At 43.2% G+C, this 16992-nt stretch overlaps 1 protein-coding gene across 3 annotated transcripts; it reads left to right on the plus strand.

The window, feature by feature from the left end:
• The first annotated feature begins 1466 nt into the window (after window positions 1-1466).
• On the plus strand, window positions 1467-15263 carry Bzw1 (basic leucine zipper and W2 domains 1). 3 transcript variants are annotated; one of them, NM_198789.2, is made up of 11 exons: window positions 1467-1553; window positions 2545-2618; window positions 5991-6167; window positions 7385-7479; window positions 8666-8731; window positions 9297-9432; window positions 9714-9994; window positions 10702-10848; window positions 11625-11763; window positions 12225-12347; window positions 12992-13443. In NM_198789.2, the coding sequence occupies exons 2-11, from the start codon at window positions 2555-2557 to the stop codon at window positions 13021-13023; spliced, it is 1260 nt and encodes a 419-aa protein (NP_942084.1). In that variant the 5' UTR covers window positions 1467-1553; window positions 2545-2554; the 3' UTR covers window positions 13024-13443. The 3 variants fall into 3 exon arrangements, with proteins under 3 accessions (NP_942084.1, XP_006245062.2, XP_017452005.1); XM_006245000.5 differs by lacking the exon at window positions 1467-1553 and adding an exon at window positions 1824-1962 and having other exon boundaries at window positions 12992-15263; XM_017596516.1 differs by lacking the exons at window positions 1467-1553; window positions 2545-2618 and having other exon boundaries at window positions 6090-6167; window positions 7385-7390; window positions 12992-15263.
• Window positions 15264-16992: the final 1729 nt, after the last annotated feature.

Consider the following 16992-nt stretch of genomic DNA (forward strand, 5'->3'; position numbering starts at 1 on the left):
ACTTATGTGCTTAGGAGAATGTCTACTACACACACACTACACAAACATGGCTTTTTAATTAGTGAAATATTGTACCCTTAACAAATTAGAAACAAAAATAATGTGGGGGACATGGTAGCCTATCGTGCAGAATATGAAATGAAACTTCCAAGAGAAATGCCAGAGAGGACTCAGGGTTAGAGGATAAAGGTAGAGTGGGGGACTTGGAGCCCTGACCCCCATCATTTCCCACTATGTTCCACTGCCTTCCTATGTCCCACCAAAGCTCAGTCCTATTGGCCCTAAGAAGTTAGGCTCTTGCTGATAGGCAAGATACTGATAGGTCAGTGCTATGACCGCTGCCTTTATCTACCAACTTGAATAGAGAGCCTAGGTCCAACAACGCAGCTTAATGCTTTAGAGGCAAATCTAAAACTCGGAATACAGTACATGTTAAATCCCAGTGAACAGAGACGCCTTCCATGTATGAGTAAGAAAGATTAAAGGTTTGAGTATAGGGACAGTGGATAGCAGAAACACAAAGACTATTATTTATTGAGAAACCGGAATGCCCAGAGCAAGGTTCTAAGGAGACCAGAAACACATTAAACATTACGAAGCGAGAAGGGTGAAGACTAAGACATAATTTCCCGTTCAAATTGGTAGGTAAATGCAGCGGTCAGAGCACTAGGAAGGTGATTAATGTAACCGGTTTCTACCAGTATGTATGGTAGGAAAGACAAGTTCGGACAAGGAAAGGGATTTTAAGGACAAATCCTGATGTCAGGGTTTCTCCGGTACACAGGAAAAGGGCACAAACCGGATGCAGGCACAGTTTCATCTGTTGTCCCCGAGAATATACCTTCTGAAGGTCCTCATCTCGGAGACTTAGTGATAAAGGCACATTCCTGGGTCCTGCACCAGAAACAACTATAAACCCTGCGGGTGGGGGCTTCGCAATCTGTTTTTAAAAAGTCCCAATCCACCGCAGTCAGAGGACAAGCACCACTTGCACAGCGCGGTGACGGGCGGGTCAGACTTGCCCTTAGCCCGCTGCATTGCAGAGCAAGGAGACCAGGCTGCAGTCTGAACCCCCGTAGAACCCCATGCGAGCCCCGGCCTTCCTGCACGCCGCCAAGCGCCCCCTACTCCCGGGCTCCCGCTTCCGGAGGAGGGGTCTGGGCTGGGACGGGGCGGACTGGTCCAACTCGCGGCCATCGAGGGGCCGCTTCCCCCTTCCACCTCCGCCCCGAAGGGGGAGGCCGAACGATGCTGCGGCGGAAGGGGGACGGACTACCCCGGTACAAGAGTCAGGGTAGCCTGGGGCTTTAGAGCGGGATGAGATGCCTACCACCCGCTGTGCTCGTCCGTGCCCCTGAGCTGCCACCCCGAGGCCCCGGCTGGGAGGGTGCGAACTGGCGCAGGGTAGAAATCTCGCGATAGCAGGGCTCCGGGGCGGGGGTGGCGCCTCTTCCTCTCCTGCTGCTCGCGTTAGTTCCGGTCGCAGAGGAGACAGCGCCGCAGTTGCCGCCAGCTCGGGAATTTCTGGCTCTTTTCTCTTCGCCTTAAATTCGGTGAGGCGAGCGCGGCGCAGCGCCGGGGGGCAGCGGCGCGCCGTGGCCTGGCGGAGGGCGAGGGTGGCGGTGCGGTTCGGAGGGGCCGGAGGGACCCAGGGCCTGGATTCGTGGCCGGGGCCGCCGCTCTGGAGGGCGGGCGAGGCCGCGGGGCGCCGGGGTGGCGGCGCGCCCCGTGTGCGCCCCGGCCGGCCTGGGTAACAAAGCCGCCGCGGCCTCTGTTGGGTGATGTACGCGTGGGGGGTTCGGCGGGCGGGGCGCAGCCGCCGCCACCACCGCCGCGGCCGCCGCCTCCGCCGCTGCTTTCGCGGGAGGGCGGGCGGATGTACGGGGCGGCGGGGGCCCCGGCGCGCAGCGCCTCGGCGCCTGTGGTCCGCTCGGCGCGGCGGCCACCACCGCAGGCGACAGGGTCGGTGGAGAAGGGCCCACGGCGCTCTTGGGCCCGCCGCCCCAGCCCTGCGAGGCGGGAGGCACGGGAAAGGGTGTGGATGTGGAGACACGTGCCCGGGGAGGAGGCGGCTTGGGCTGTAGCGTTTGCGGCCAGCTCTCAGTTTTGCATCTTGGAAGGGTGCAAGCGATCTCAGCGGTTCTTGAGGCCACTTTGGAGTGAGGGCAGCGTTGATGCTGTTTAGGAGCTTTGACAGATAGCTCGTGACCGCGGCAGTCCTCTAAGTTCGGGTTACATAGAAAAAGTGGGGGTTGCAAAGAGCAGTGTAGAAGGGACTGAAAGGGACCGAACAGTTAAGTTAGTGATAGGACATTTGCCACCAGGCAGGGAGTTACTAAAATGCCATATCTAGGTGTAGTTCCAGCACTGTCATCAAGGGGTTCTTTTAGAAGGAAACTTCTGCCACCAAGCTCTATTGCCTGTTAACTGAGAAAGTGCTGGATTTGCTTTAGTTGTAATTTTGATTTAGGGTTTGATACTTTGTTTCAAAAGTTAATATTACTGGCACAGGTGCTATTAAGGCCTTCTTTCCCTTTTCTCTAGGGTGTCTTTTATGAATAATCAAAAGCAGCAAAAACCAACGCTATCAGGCCAGCGTTTTAAAACCAGAAAAAGAGGTAAATATTTGTAAATCTCCTTTAAGCTTTCAGACACTTCTCTTGGTTTCTCTCAGTCAGCTGCATATATCACTATCCCCTCATGAGAAAATTGCAGAAACTTGAGTTTCTATTTAACTACTGTTTCAGATGAACAGTGTTTTCTACTGCTTTCTCAAATTTTCATTTTTTTTTTAGTGTGGAAACTAGTGGCTAAGATAAAAGCTGTGACTTTAAGCTCATAGTTTTTAAGGAGAATTTGAACAGAGAAGGCTAAAAGAGGGGAACACTGCTAAAATCACTAATTTCACCTAGACTTTGTGGAGGTATGTGAAAGGGACTCAGAGTGTCTAACATGGTCTAGGTCTTGGAAAATGGGGGGGGGCAGATTTTAACAGACTAACATGCTAGGATTAAAGGCGTGAGTTCCTGTTGGCAACCCAATCTGGGGGTTGAATTTAGGATTCTGTCAGAGGCTGGCAGAGCTCTGAGTTCCAGGATAGCCAGGACTACACAAACCCTGTCTTTAAGAAACCAACAACAAAAAAAGAAAGTTTAAATGGTATTCTTTGAAAACACAACATTGGTCAGGCATGGTAGCATATGCCTTTAATTCTCGCAGTGGAGAGGTCCCTAAATGGAGGTCTACTTAGTGAATTCCAGACCAGCTGGGGTTACATAGGCCCAAAAAATGCACGTTAACCTGTTGAGTGATTTTGAGGAAATGGAGAGTGGGCTAACTATGGGTTTTAAGGTTGATTCTTGTTTCCTACCTTTCACAGAAAGTTTGACATATATGTGACAGCATCTTTGTGTGTTCTCCAAGGTCTGTCTCCCTGTTGGGGACACCAAAGTGTACTTTTTTTTTTTTTTTGGTTCTTTTTTTCGGAGCTGGGGACCGAACCCAGGGCCTTGCGCTTCCTAGGTAAGCGCTCTACCACTGAGCTAAATCCCCAGTCCCCAAAGTGTACTTTTATTCCAGTCTTTGCAGGCATAGATTTAGCCCATTAATTTTCTTAAACTACAGCAGTGTCAGTAATGAAGAAAACCATGTGTCCTTTGAGTTTGTAGATTCCCTAGCATTGTCTTGGTAAAATTGATGGTATAACTTTTATTGTTAGCATCTGGGAGTTATCACTTCCTTAAATCCAGATAAAGGTGGTCCCTGCCATGTAGTGTGGCATCCTACTGTAATCCAGCACAGAAGAGCCACCATTAATAACTGGACCAGCCTAGGATACAAAAAACCCTGTCTTTAATTGCCTCCCCCAGTAACAAAAAAGGATCACTCGTGGCCTGGTTCTGAGTTACCTGGAGCTGAGGAGGGTTTTTTTTTGTTTTGTTTTTTTTGTTTTTGTTTGTTTTTTTTTTTTGTTTTTTTGTTATTTTTTTTTTGTTTTTTTGGTTCTTTTTTTTGGAGCTGGGAACCAAACCCAGGGCCTTGCGCTTCCTAGGCAAGTGCTCTACCACTGAGCTAAATCCTCAACCCCGCTGAGGAGTTTTGAAGACAGGACTTTTCAGTAAAACCAAGAGAATCTTGAAAAAAAATAATTTTCACTCTTACAGTGTATAAAAAGGAGTAAAGAATCATATAGTCTTTGCTGACAAACGTGAAAATTCAGATATCATTTGCCCTAAATTGGCGAGTTAAGTCATGGAAAAGCTGGAGTGCGTGTCAGTGGCAGAGCATTGCCTAGCGTGTGGGATGCCCTGGGTTCATCCCCCGTACCACCAGTAAACAAAAGGCCTGGGGCATGGGAGAGGCCTGATAATTCAGTAGAGGCTGATAATAAGTGCCTTCTGCTTTGCATTATTTAGTACTTTTGGGGATGCGTGTTATTTTGAAAGGGAATAGTGAAAATGACTGGTTTTAGCCTTGCTCCCCCTGTGGATGATCTGGGTGATTCCTAGCACCTATATTAGTCAGGTCCCATCTTCTTATAACTCCAGTTCCAGGGGATACAGTGCCCTCTTCTGGTTTCCCCAGGCTCCAGGCAGACACATGTAGGTGTATACTATTTAAAGAGGAAAGTAGCTAGTTGCACAAAGGATATAATGGAGATGATGATTTCAGCTGGGTGGGTTTTGTTTGTTTTGAAGCAGGGTGTCTGCATAGCTCTGACTGTCCTGGAACTCAATGTGTAGACCAGGCTGGACTCAGGCTCACAGATCCTCCTAACTCTGCCTCCCAAGTGCTAGGATTAAAGGAAAAGCTAAAGTGTTACGGACGCATGAAAGAAAAAGGGAAAGATCCCCTAAAACCTTAAGAGTAGTATGGACATAGCTACATAGCAAAACCTTGTCTCAAAAACTGTTGATCTGGGCAGTGGTGGCACACACCTTTAATTGCAGCACCCAGCAGGCAAAGGCAGAGGATCCTGAGTTCAAGACTGACCTGATTACATAGTGAGTTCCAGAACCCTGTCTCAATAAGCCAAAAGAAAGAAAGACAGGGCTGGGGGTATAGGTCAATAGAGTGCTTGTTCGACATGTATAAAGCATTTCTAAAGCTTAAGATATAGGAAGTGAAGGTTCAAAAATGCAGGTTTGTTTTAGGCTACCCTGTAGCCAATGAGACCCTGTCTAAAAACAAAGGGACTGAAGAGACGGCTAAGAAGTGCTTGCCATACAAGCATGGAGACCTGGTATCCACATCAAGCCGGGCATAGTGACTGCTGCCTGTGGCTGACTCCAGAATGACTGAGGGTCTCTGGAACTGGATGGCCAGACAGTCAAAGTGAGTTCTAGCCTCAGTGAGAGACTGTCTTAATAAGATGGATACAAGTTAGGAAGACATTGTATCAACCTGATAGGGCCGACTAGCCTGCCCCTAGCTCAGTAGCTTGTACAGCATATGGGAGACTAAGTTCTAAAATCAGTCCAAGGCAGGGAAGGTGCCTGCGTGACCATGCTCAGAAAAAGAAAGGCAGTGTGCAAATTTTTAGAGGAATAAAGTATACCTGGTATAAAAAGGTTAGTGTTACATACTCTTTATTTGCTTTTGAGACAGGATATCACTATTGTAGACCAGACTCTAGAATTCAGAATCCACCTGCCTCTGCCTTTCTAGTGCTGGGGTTAAAGGCTTGTGCCATTATGGCTGATATAGGTTCCTTAGAGCAGTCTGGTTGCAGTAGAAGCAGGAAATCCTAGCACATTGAGCTTGGAAAGTGGAGCAGCCATATAGTTCTTGACCAGGTAGGTCATCCTGTGGGAGACACTGGGTGTGTTTAATCTTTCTCCTGTCATACTTACTCTGAATCTTGGGTACTTGCCTTTTTCCAGCTATTGAATTAAACGAAACTCAGTAATTTGGTTAGCTTATCATATTTGCTGGTTTGTGCCATTTTTGATAAGCTTCTTGAAACTACTTTTTTTTCTCTCTCTCTTCAGATGAAAAAGAGAGGTTTGACCCTACTCAGTTTCAAGACTGTATTATTCAAGGCTTAACTGAAACTGGTACTGATTTGGAAGCAGTAGCTAAGTTTCTTGATGCTTCTGGAGCAAAACTTGACTACCGCCGCTATGCAGAAACACTCTTTGACATTCTGGTGGCTGGCGGAATGCTGGGTGAGTATCTGGGTTTTGTGGACCTAATTTAGGGAAGTGATATACAGAGATAATGGAGAAGCCAGAATGTGTGCTTTTGACAGACCCAACAGGAGGATGGGGCCTTAAAAAATGTATTTTTGTTTTGCGTGCATTCACTTCTGTTGGAGTGTCAGTTCCTGTGGTAGCCTCAGCTGCCTTGGAGCTGGGATTGTGGACAGCTGTGAACTACCTAGGCGTTGACTCCAGGGCTCTTACCACACAGCAGTCTCTTGAGCCCTTCAGACCTTCAATTTTTTAAGTACTTTACTAAAGGAATATATTTTTCTTCTTAAAGATTTATTTTATGTATATGAGTAAACTGTAGCTGTCTTCAGACATACCGGAAGGGGTATAGGATCCCATTACAGATGGTCAAGAGGCACCATGTGGTTGCTGGGAATTGAATTCGGACCTCTGGAAGAGCAGTCAGTGTTTTTAACTGCTGAGCCATCTCTCCAGCCCTGAAATTTTATTTTAAGTATACAGAAAGAAGTCATTTATTTATTTATTTATTTAGATAGGGTTTCACTTGGATATAGCCCAGGCTAGCTTTGACTTGTGAATTCCTCTTGTCTTAGCTGCCTTTCTCAATTGTTATGATTGTTATAATGTGAAAACTGGGGTTTTGAGTCAGTTGTGGTGGCAATATACATAACTCTAATCTCAGTGTGTTCAGAAGGATCACAAGTTGCAGGCCAGCCTGGGCTAAGTGCCAAGATCCTTCTTTAAAAGAATAGGAATTGATAGCACAATGCAACCGCCTTGGAAGTTTAAAATTTACTTTCTGTGTGGAAAGTTAAATATAACCAAAATCAGATGTGAATGTCTCCACCTAGCCTGTTAGGCACTGTTGAATGGTTGGTCATTGCATTCCTTTCATTAAAGATGTCTATAATTATTTCGTATGTGCGTGTGTGTACATGTGGGCGTGCGTAGTAAATATATGTGATCAAAGCTCAGCAGTAGACTTGGCAGCAAACACGAGTATGCTCTCTGGGGAGGGGTGCTTGTTTGATTGCTGTGTAAATTTTTTCATTTTATTTGTACATAATGAGCCATCTGACTGTTTGGATTTTCGGATTTTAGAGTGTTAGCATACTATTTTATATTGGAAATCCTTACAAATATGTGATAAGGCTGACATGACCACCTATTTAAGAAGAAGGTTACTGCATATTTACCGAAGTCTTTCTCAGCCCCAGGTGGTACACTGGCAGATGACATGATGCGCACAGATGTCTGTGTGTTTGCAGCACAAGAAGACCTAGAGACCATGCAAGCATTCGCTCAGGTAAGCGAAACTGCCATATAGCTATATCTGAGGGATGCTCTACTTTTTAAAGGTTACAGGTAGAAGATCTATTTGATGAAATATGGTATGTTCAGGAGTAAATTTGCTGTGGCTTTTGTTTCTTGGTTGGTTGGTTTGTTAGTGTTTTGAGACAAGGTTTGTCTGTCTAACAGGCTGCCTTGGAACTCACTTTGTAGACACAGATCTGCCTGCCTCGGCATGCGCAGCTTTTACTCTTTCTTTCTGAAAAACATTGTTTCTTACAATTATGTGTATGTGCATATGAATGCAGATGTCCTCAAGAGACTAAAGGCATCAGATTCCCTGAGTCCATAAGTAGCAGGCACTTGTGAGCCGGCCACTGTTACTGCTGGGAACCAAACTCCTGTTAACTACCCTGTTGACTACTGGGCAGTCAACACTTAGTTCCTAGACTTGTTTCTCTGGAATTACTCTAAGAAAGGAAGCAAGCCAGGTTGGTTAGCACATGACTATAATCCCATTGAAAAATTGAGGCAGGAAGATCACAAGGTCATCCTAGGGTATATAGTGTGTTCACTGCAGGCCTATACTACTTTAAAGCCTGTTTGAGTTTTCACCATCCCACCTCCTCACAGATACTCAGCTGGACAGGGTAACTCATGCCTGGAACTCCAATACTCAGGAGACAGGCTAGATGATTTGAGGTAGACTTGGACTATTTACAGGGATCTATTTATAGGGAGACTATGTCTAAAAAATGTTAGTTTTCTTGTGATTGCTATATTAAGCAATTCTTTTTATTTTGAAGAAAAAGATGAATGTATTGATCCAGGCTGGCCTGGAACTTGCTTGGTTCCTTAGGCTTGAACTTGAGAAGCCCTTGTGCCTCAGCCTTCCTGGTGCGGACTGCTCTATTGCCACAGTCGGCTTTGTGGTTATATGCTTACTACTTGTAAGCATAAGCAAAGAATCTAATGTGTCCAACCCTGAAATTTGGTGTCTTACGTATAGTTGTAGACAAAAAAGTATAGTTGTATTTTGTGATCTTACTGTTACTTGAGCAATTATTAATTAGTCTTAGGTTAGCTGTAGTGATAGAAGTTACTAAGAAGTGGCTGTTAAGTGTTTATATATTTGAGGTGTGATGAGATTTTACAGTATAGAGTCCTTTTTGGTTCTAGGAATGACTTTAATCTTCTTCTAGGTTTTTAACAAGTTAATCAGGCGCTACAAATACCTGGAGAAAGGTTTTGAAGATGAAGTTAAAAAGGTATGAGGGGGCATTGGGTAGGGCGTTTACTTAGCCTACGCAAGACCCAGCGTTCAGCCTCTAGCAGCCACAGATTGGACATAGTGTTAGACATTTAAATAGGCTCTTATTGAAATACCATTTGGAGAGTATAGCAGTTACTCTTCTGAAATATTTAAAACTTTACACATTGTCATTTAGTGTTGTATTGAAAAAAAATGGCAGTTAAAGATCGAGAGACCCTCCTAAGATGGATGATGTAGGGTCGGAGTGTAAGGTGCTAAAGAGGTTACTTGTATTTTACTCCCTACTGCCAAATATTTCATAAATGGGTGATGCAGCAGCACAAAGGCTGACAGAATTTAAGTATCAGGCTTTGTTCTAGCTTTTCAGTATTATAAAAACTGAAGGGCAAGTTTTATCATTCACATGTAATATGTAATGAAACCAAGACACAGATTGGCCCAAGATCATTGACTTACGATAGAGATAGAAATGTTAATGATTGGGCCTTAGCTGGATATGTTGTTTCACTGCTTCTCCTAACACAGTGCAAGTGCTCTTTTAACCCTGTTTACTTTTACAGTTACTGCTCTTCCTGAAGGGATTTTCAGAGTCGGAGAGGAACAAGCTCGCCATGTTGACTGGGGTCCTTCTGGCTAATGGAACCCTCAATGCATCCATTCTTAACAGCCTTTATAATGAGAATTTGGTTAAAGAAGGTAATTAGCGTTTGGTTCCGTGTTTCTGTGGGGTGTGTGGATGGATGTTAGCGCCTGCTTGGAGTTGGGGAGGAACTTGAGTGTTCCTTTGGTGGTGACTACTTCGGGCGCAGAATATCAGGTTATCATATAAATTTTCAACTGCTACTAGGCCAGTAGCCAGTGACAGAATAGGGGAGTTGGGGTGAAATGGTCTCATTGACACAGGAAAGGTGGGGTTTGGGTGGGTTTGAAGAAACTGAGGAATGTATGTCTGTTAGACAAGCAACTCTGTTTTACAGGGGTTTCAGCAGCTTTTGCTGTAAAGCTCTTTAAATCATGGATAAATGAGAAAGACATCAATGCAGTTGCTGCAAGTCTTCGGAAAGTCAGCATGGACAACAGACTGATGGAGCTGTTCCCTGCCAATAAACAGAGTGTTGAGCACTTCACTAAGTATTTCACTGAGGCAGGCTTGAAAGAGCTTTCAGAGTATGTCCGCAACCAGCAGACCATTGGGGCTCGGAAGGAGCTCCAGAAGGAGCTTCAGGAGCAGATGTCCCGCGGTGACCCCTTCAAAGACGTAAGCTGCTCTGTGTAGACCTCTTTCTTTAATGTGTATGTCTGTTTCTCCTGCACACATGAATGTGTACCACGTGTGTGCGCGCTCCTGGTGTCTGAGGAGGTCAGAGGAAGAACCCTTGGAATTGAAGTGATTAAGTCTTGAAAGAGTAGCTGGTGCTCTTAACTGCTGAGCTGTCCATCTGGTCCCCTTTAAGCCATCTTTATATGCCTATGTTTTTTTACATAGATGTTTTTTTGTTCATTCAGAATTCTCTCAGCCTGGATTAATAATTATAGAACTGGGTTTCCTTTAGCCCTCTTCATATACTTAAAGTTTTATTGGTACCCAGAGATAATAACTTTGAAGATTTCTGTTTGCTGAGCCGTCTCACCTGCCAGATCCAGTTTGTGTATAAAATAGATTGAGATTTCAAGGCTCTGACCTGTGGCAGAGCTATTCTGTTCTGTGTGGTACTGGTGAAGTTTGTTCCAGTAGGAAAGGTTGGTTAGTTGGTTTGCTTGCCTGCTTATTTCAGACATGGACTCACTATAAAGCTCTGGTTGGCCTCAAACCCAGGACCACCTGCCTTTGCCTCAGGAGTGAGTGCTGGAATTAGCTTATTTATACACCTGGTTGGAAAAGCATTTTTCGCTTTTGTAAAATGTCTAAATTTACTGTGTAAAGAATTAAAAATATCTTGTTACTAAGTATGGATTGTTTTGCAGATAATTTTATATGTCAAGGAGGAGATGAAGAAAAACAACATCCCAGAACCAGTGGTCATTGGGATTGTGTGGTCAAGTGTGATGAGCACCGTGGAGTGGAACAAGAAGGAGGAGCTTGTAGCAGAACAAGCCATCAAGCACTTGAAGGTATTGGGGCTGTGACGCTGTCACACTCGAGGTGGGCTGTGTGAACTGAGAGGATATTTGTCTAAGGTTCTCAACCTGTGGGTTGTGATCCCTTTGGGGCCAAATGACTCTCTCACAGGATTTGTCTCTTAAGATCATCAAAAAATACAGATACTTACATTATGATTTACAACAGCAACATTACAGTTGTGAAGTAGCAACAAAAATAACTATGATTTGGGGGTCACCACAACATACATTAAAGGGTTGCAGCATTAGGAAGGTTAGGAACCATTGCTCTAAGGATTTACCACATTTGTGGTGCTGGGCACGATTTACCTGTTACTTCATGTTGATGTTTTTAAGGCTTACTTGGACTTATTTGGGTCATAAATTAGAACTAATAACGTGTTTAAAAGTAATTTAAGTCTGATTTGATACTGCTGAGGGAATGTTAGAAAATGGGGGTGGGGGAGTGGCTGGAGAGATGGCTCAGTGGTTAAGAGCACTGACTGTTCTTCCAGAGGTCCTGAGTTCAACTCCCAGCAACCACATGGTGGCTCACAACCATCTGTAATGGGATCCGATGCCCTCTTCTGGTGTGTCTGAAGACAGTGACAGTGTACTGACATACATGAAATAAATAAATCTTTACTTATTCCACTGAAGTAGATCTTAAATTTTTCTGCTCCATCATTTTTTATTCCTAATTTCCAATGAGGTGATGACAGCGGTAAAGGTGTTACTATTGTGGGAGATTTATAATGGGTGATTATAAGTCATTTTTCTTTTCAAAGCAATACAGCCCTCTACTTGCTGCCTTCACTACTCAAGGTCAGTCTGAGCTGACTCTGTTACTGAAGATTCAGGAGTATTGCTATGACAACATTCACTTCATGAAAGCCTTCCAGAAAATAGTGGTGCTCTTTTATAAAGGTGGGTAAATCATTAGTTCTGTGAAAGTTGTGTAAAATACTGGGAATAAATAAGGAGGGCTCCCTCTATTCACAAAGTGAAGTCCTGTGGCTGAAGGGGCAGTTGTTAGTTTTTGAGTCTGCCTATCACTTGTGTTGACTGTCCTAGAACTTGGAGCCAGGCTGATCTGCTACTCAAGATCTACATGCCTCTGCCTCCACCTCCAAAGTGTCAAAGGCATGCTTCCCTACACCCAGCAGAATTGGGTGTTTGTAATTGGGTACATTGCTATTTGAACATCTGTGAACCTTATTCACGAGGTAAATCCAAGTTAACTCCATAAGCGAGACCCTATCTCTGCCTACCCTGCCATTACCCCACAGAAAAACAATCCAAGTGCCAGGTTAGGCATTTGTACCTGTGTGTGGTTCTGTAGATTGGTTATGTTCAAACTTGCTAATATAAATGACTGTTGTTTGTAGCTGAGGTCCTGAGTGAAGAGCCCATTCTGAAGTGGTATAAAGACGCACATGTTGCAAAGGGGAAAAGTGTCTTCCTTGAGCAAATGAAGAAGTTTGTAGAATGGCTCAAAAATGCTGAGGAGGGTAAGTCTTTCTTTGATGGAAGTTGGGTGGTGGCATGTGGTTTGTGTTGAATGGCTTGCCTCCCAACTGCTAGAATCAATTACTGGAAATGGGTTTGAGCGTGACACAGATTAATCTTCACATTTCTTCCTTCTGCTACTGTGGGGGGGGGGGTGTTTATTTTGTAACTACACTCCGTTCTCTTCAGACACAGCAGAAGAGAGGATCAGATCCTATTACAGATGGCTCTAAGCCACCATGTGGTTGCTGGGAATTGAACTCAGGACCTCTGGAAGAGCAGCCAGTGCTCTTAACCACTGAGCCATCTCTCCAGCCCCTGTAAATGTTGTTTATATTATCCATGGTCATCTCTTTTTCACAAGAGGGGAAGCTAGACATCAGTCATTGTAATTTAGTGTTGTGTGTATGGGTGTGAGTGCCATGGACTATGGAGAACAACTCTCCTTATATCAGTGATCAAACTCTGGTTATATGCTGGCTTCATTATGGTATCTTACACTAAACACTAGAGAAATTAGAAGTTTTGAGATATATAACTTGTTCTCAGTTGATATTAGTCAAATTCTGAAATGATTTTAAAGTTTCAAATAATGGTAAATGGCTTCCTGAAGCAAGATGTTGACTATTTTCAAACTCTTTTCTAGAATCTGAGTCGGAAGCTGAAGAAGGTGACTGAATTTTGAAACAACATCCTCAGTAAAGCAAACAGGAGTTGTAGATAAATGTCATGTCTCATGTGTCCTGGTTCTTACATCTTCCTACCTCCCTATATCAAGCATGATATAAGGGCTTTCATGCAGTTTTTATTTTAACTGTTTTCTGGTTACTGGGAAGGTTGGGTTTGGTTCCTGAACCGTGTGTAAGGAGCTGCAGGAGCCGTGGAACGGAAGCTGGCGCTGCACTGGTCTTCAGTTCCCTCTACCTCCTGTATTTTCTACTGTAATAATGTGATGTAAGGCCCTCCGCAGTGCAGTGAGCACTTCACCTTATTCCCTGGGTTTCTATATAAACAGTTTTCAAGATATGATTTGGTTAAAAATAATTTGTTACAAAAAGATTCTGTTTGCAAATTAAACTGTAAAAGTATCCAAAGTCTCAAAAGGCAATGATTTGTGTGATAACTCAGTGTGTCCAGAGCCCTGTTCATCAGTGAAAATCCTGCAGATGATTGAATCCTTAACATGAATCCTGACGTTGGTTATTTGTGAGCATTTTCTTATATTTTTAACTCCAGATGTTGTTGATTTCTGGGTTTCATCCTTAGTAAAGCCATGGAGAGCAAGCAAACTTGAGTTTGAGAACTACACATGGCAGAGGTAGGAAGAAGGAAGCTGAGCCTTTTTCCAGAGCCTTCTAGGTTCATTTGCATCTTTTCAGGTAGAACAGTAGCTACTTCTCATACAAACGTTCTACCCCAGGATACAGCTAGACTCTTAGAAAGCGTTCCCACAAGGAGCGAGTCAAGGAAATGTCTTGTCACTAACCCATGAGATTGTTGGGAGTGTTTTGGGTGAGTGTGTTCTAACAGGATCTGGACATGACTCCATTTTCTTTTGTGAAGGCGAAGGACAGTCATTAGCAGTCCGCCATCCAGTTGTCTGGGCCTGGCCTCATTCTGCTATATACAAGCACCTAGTAACTCACCCTAGTTGCCATTTTTTTAATTGCCGTGAGCCAAATACTTCAATTGATTAATCTATTTTAATGGCTGCCTTCGTTGCTTTTCTTTTTGCTATCCATTTATAGTTGGTAGGGGAAGATGTAGCCACCTTTTGGCAAAGGCTGAAAGTGAACATTTTGAACTTTTTTTTAATTGGTAAAAGAAAATAGTAAGAATAATGCCACCAGAGACTTGAGTGGAAATTGCCCATTTTGAAGGTGCCATTCTTAGAAGCCAAGAATTTGGTATTTAAAGTCTATCTTGAGAATAACATGTAATATAATTTGAAATAAAGGTATAGTAACCTTAAGAGCATTATAGTGAAAACATTGGCGGGTGGGGTGAATTTGTAAAATGAATGACTTTGATAAAGTTTTATGCACAGGCAAATGTATTCATTAGATTCTGTGTAGTGATCTGCTTCCTTTGTAATTTGTAGTCCTAAAAAGATTTTTTTTAAAATAAAGTCCATCCTTACATTTAGGTTTTATAGATCAGTCTTTTTATTCCCCTCATAAACCCCATTGGTCCCTAATGGTGTGCTGTATGTTGTGCTTTCAAATGTCAACTGTATAAGGATTAGTAACAATTTGTCCTTAGAACTCGAAAACTAAACACCTCACAGATTCCAATGTAGCTAAAACTACATTGCATTTCTACAACCTTATCCTTGCATGTTACCGCCGTTTGAAACTCACCCTTTATTATATACTGTGTATAGTCAGAGTGTGGAGTCTTCCAGAACTACATTATGATCTTTGATCATTGATCTTTTCCCCCCTTTATACACAGTAGTGTTTACTTAATATAATAGCACATGGGTAAGGCACCTGTTAGTACAGTGTAAAGAACGAGATTTATGAAATTATTCTCATTTTAAGTTTAAATGCCAACCTATGGCCTCCAATATGTAATTCCTAATAGAGATGTTAAAATTGTACTCTGAATCATGATTGGGAAACTGTTGACTGAATTCCTAACTTGGTGTCAGTTTCTAAGGCCTTCAGTGTCTTAGATACTGTACTGTGTGTATTTAGCATTGATAAGTGTCACCTTACTCTGGGATTATTGTCCTAGAAATATTCTGCTCTTACAAAATTTGCAGATACCAAAATGCCACATATTTTGCTCAGCATAACGATTGGTGGTGAGGGGAAATGCATGTGACCAAGTGTTCAAGCTTTTTCCATTATCCAACCCCCCAGAAACCTTTTCCCCTAATAGCACCCCAATAAATTTTAATATAGATAACACTATGTACTGTGTCTGTGCTTTATACATGAAACAAGCATTTTATATATATCATAAAAGTAAACTTACAATTAAAGTGTTTTAATAGTTTATTTTTCATAGTGTAAAGGTTTGTCCTATCTCTCACCTCTGATGCTGGGGCTTGAGCCCAGTCTTGTACCATCAACCGTTTTGACTTGATCTCATTAAGATCAGGCCAGCTTTGAACTCCTGTCACTCAGACTGTAAACTTTGACATCTGTGTAGTTAGGGTTCTAAGCCTGTAACTCGTGGTCTATGAATCACCATTCAGTTTGTACCTTAGGCCACCACAGGCACTAGGCAAAACATTTCCTTTTGGTTTGGAAGCTTTGTGGAGCTTTGTAGGGCTTTGCAGATGCGTGAAGAAAAAGGCAACAGATTGTAACTTTGAAGCTGGTCCTGGCTGGCCTGGAAAACTTAGTCTCTTCCTCCCCAGTGCTGGGATTCAATGTGCATTTTACCACACCTAGCATGAGACAGGTTCTTGTTTTGGTTGTAGGTTTGTCTTGGAATCATCTGGATTTCTTCTCCAATGAATTTATTTTACACATTAAAAATAAACTCGGGTTGGGGATTTAGCTCAGCGGTAGAGCGCTTGCCTAGGAAGCGAAGCGCAAGGCCCTGGGTTCGATCCCCAGCTCCGAAAAAAATAAATAAATAAATAAACTCATTGGGATTCCTGACAAGTGGCCTATTTCAAAGTTGTGGACATAGCACTGTTCGGAAATTTTACTTGTTTTATTTTTTTGTTGTTGCTGTGACAAAATATGACCAAGGCAATTTATAAAAGCATTTCATTTGGGAACTCACAGTCCCCGATGGTTAGAGTCAGAAGCCTACCACCAGATGTACAACTCCAGTCCTCTACAAACAGTTACACCTATGGGGGGTAGGGGATGCATTTTCATGCAGACACCCACACTTGTCAACTGTACTGGGCTTTCAGAACCCAGTGATTTCGTTGATGTAAATGTTAACAGCCAAATAAAGTCAAGTTGCTTTGTTTATATTTATCAATCTGAAATACTTCTATTCAACCAGTATACTGAGATCTTAAGATCCATGAATGGATCTTTTAATCCAGCTTGGAGGAGAAAGTGGCAGGTAGATCTGAGTTTGGCCAGTAGGTTTGATTTAAACAATCTGGAAAAATCTGGCAAGTGCTTTTGACTGGAAAAAATTTTAGAATTGGCTTTTTCTTGAGGAAAATGGATTATAGAGGATTAATAACTCTTGGTCTCGGTGGGTTTAATTGGGGTCTGTAGCTCAGAAGTTAGGTGTGAGGCCTTAGGTGTAATTCCTACTGCCGAAAGGCTTTAATTCTCTCCTTCCACTTAACTGGGCTGGCAAAGATAGGGTTATTATCTATTTAGTGAACCCTACTTGTGGAATTGTTAAAAAGACCAGCTGGCCACATAGAATCCCTTAGTTCCCAGGCCAGTTCTGTGGTCTAGACATAGAAGGTGGATTATCCAAAGAAGTGAAGGTTTGAGACCCTCATGAAATTTGAATGTTTACTATTGTGTAGTGGATTCAAGGTGCTACAATTACCAAGTATTAGTGTCCTCTTTCAGAGAATTCCAAGATAGTACCCATTTAAAAATAAGTTGTCTGGAGTGTTCAAGTGGCAGAACACTTAATCTAGCACGCCAATACTAGTTTAATGCATGCAGAGGGTTCCTGTAGTTCAAGTCACAGACAATAATGGTGAAA

Source organism: Rattus norvegicus, chromosome 9 (genome assembly GCF_036323735.1).
Source record: "Rattus norvegicus strain BN/NHsdMcwi chromosome 9, GRCr8, whole genome shotgun sequence".
In the NCBI taxonomy this organism is placed as follows: Eukaryota; Metazoa; Chordata; class Mammalia; order Rodentia; family Muridae; genus Rattus; species Rattus norvegicus.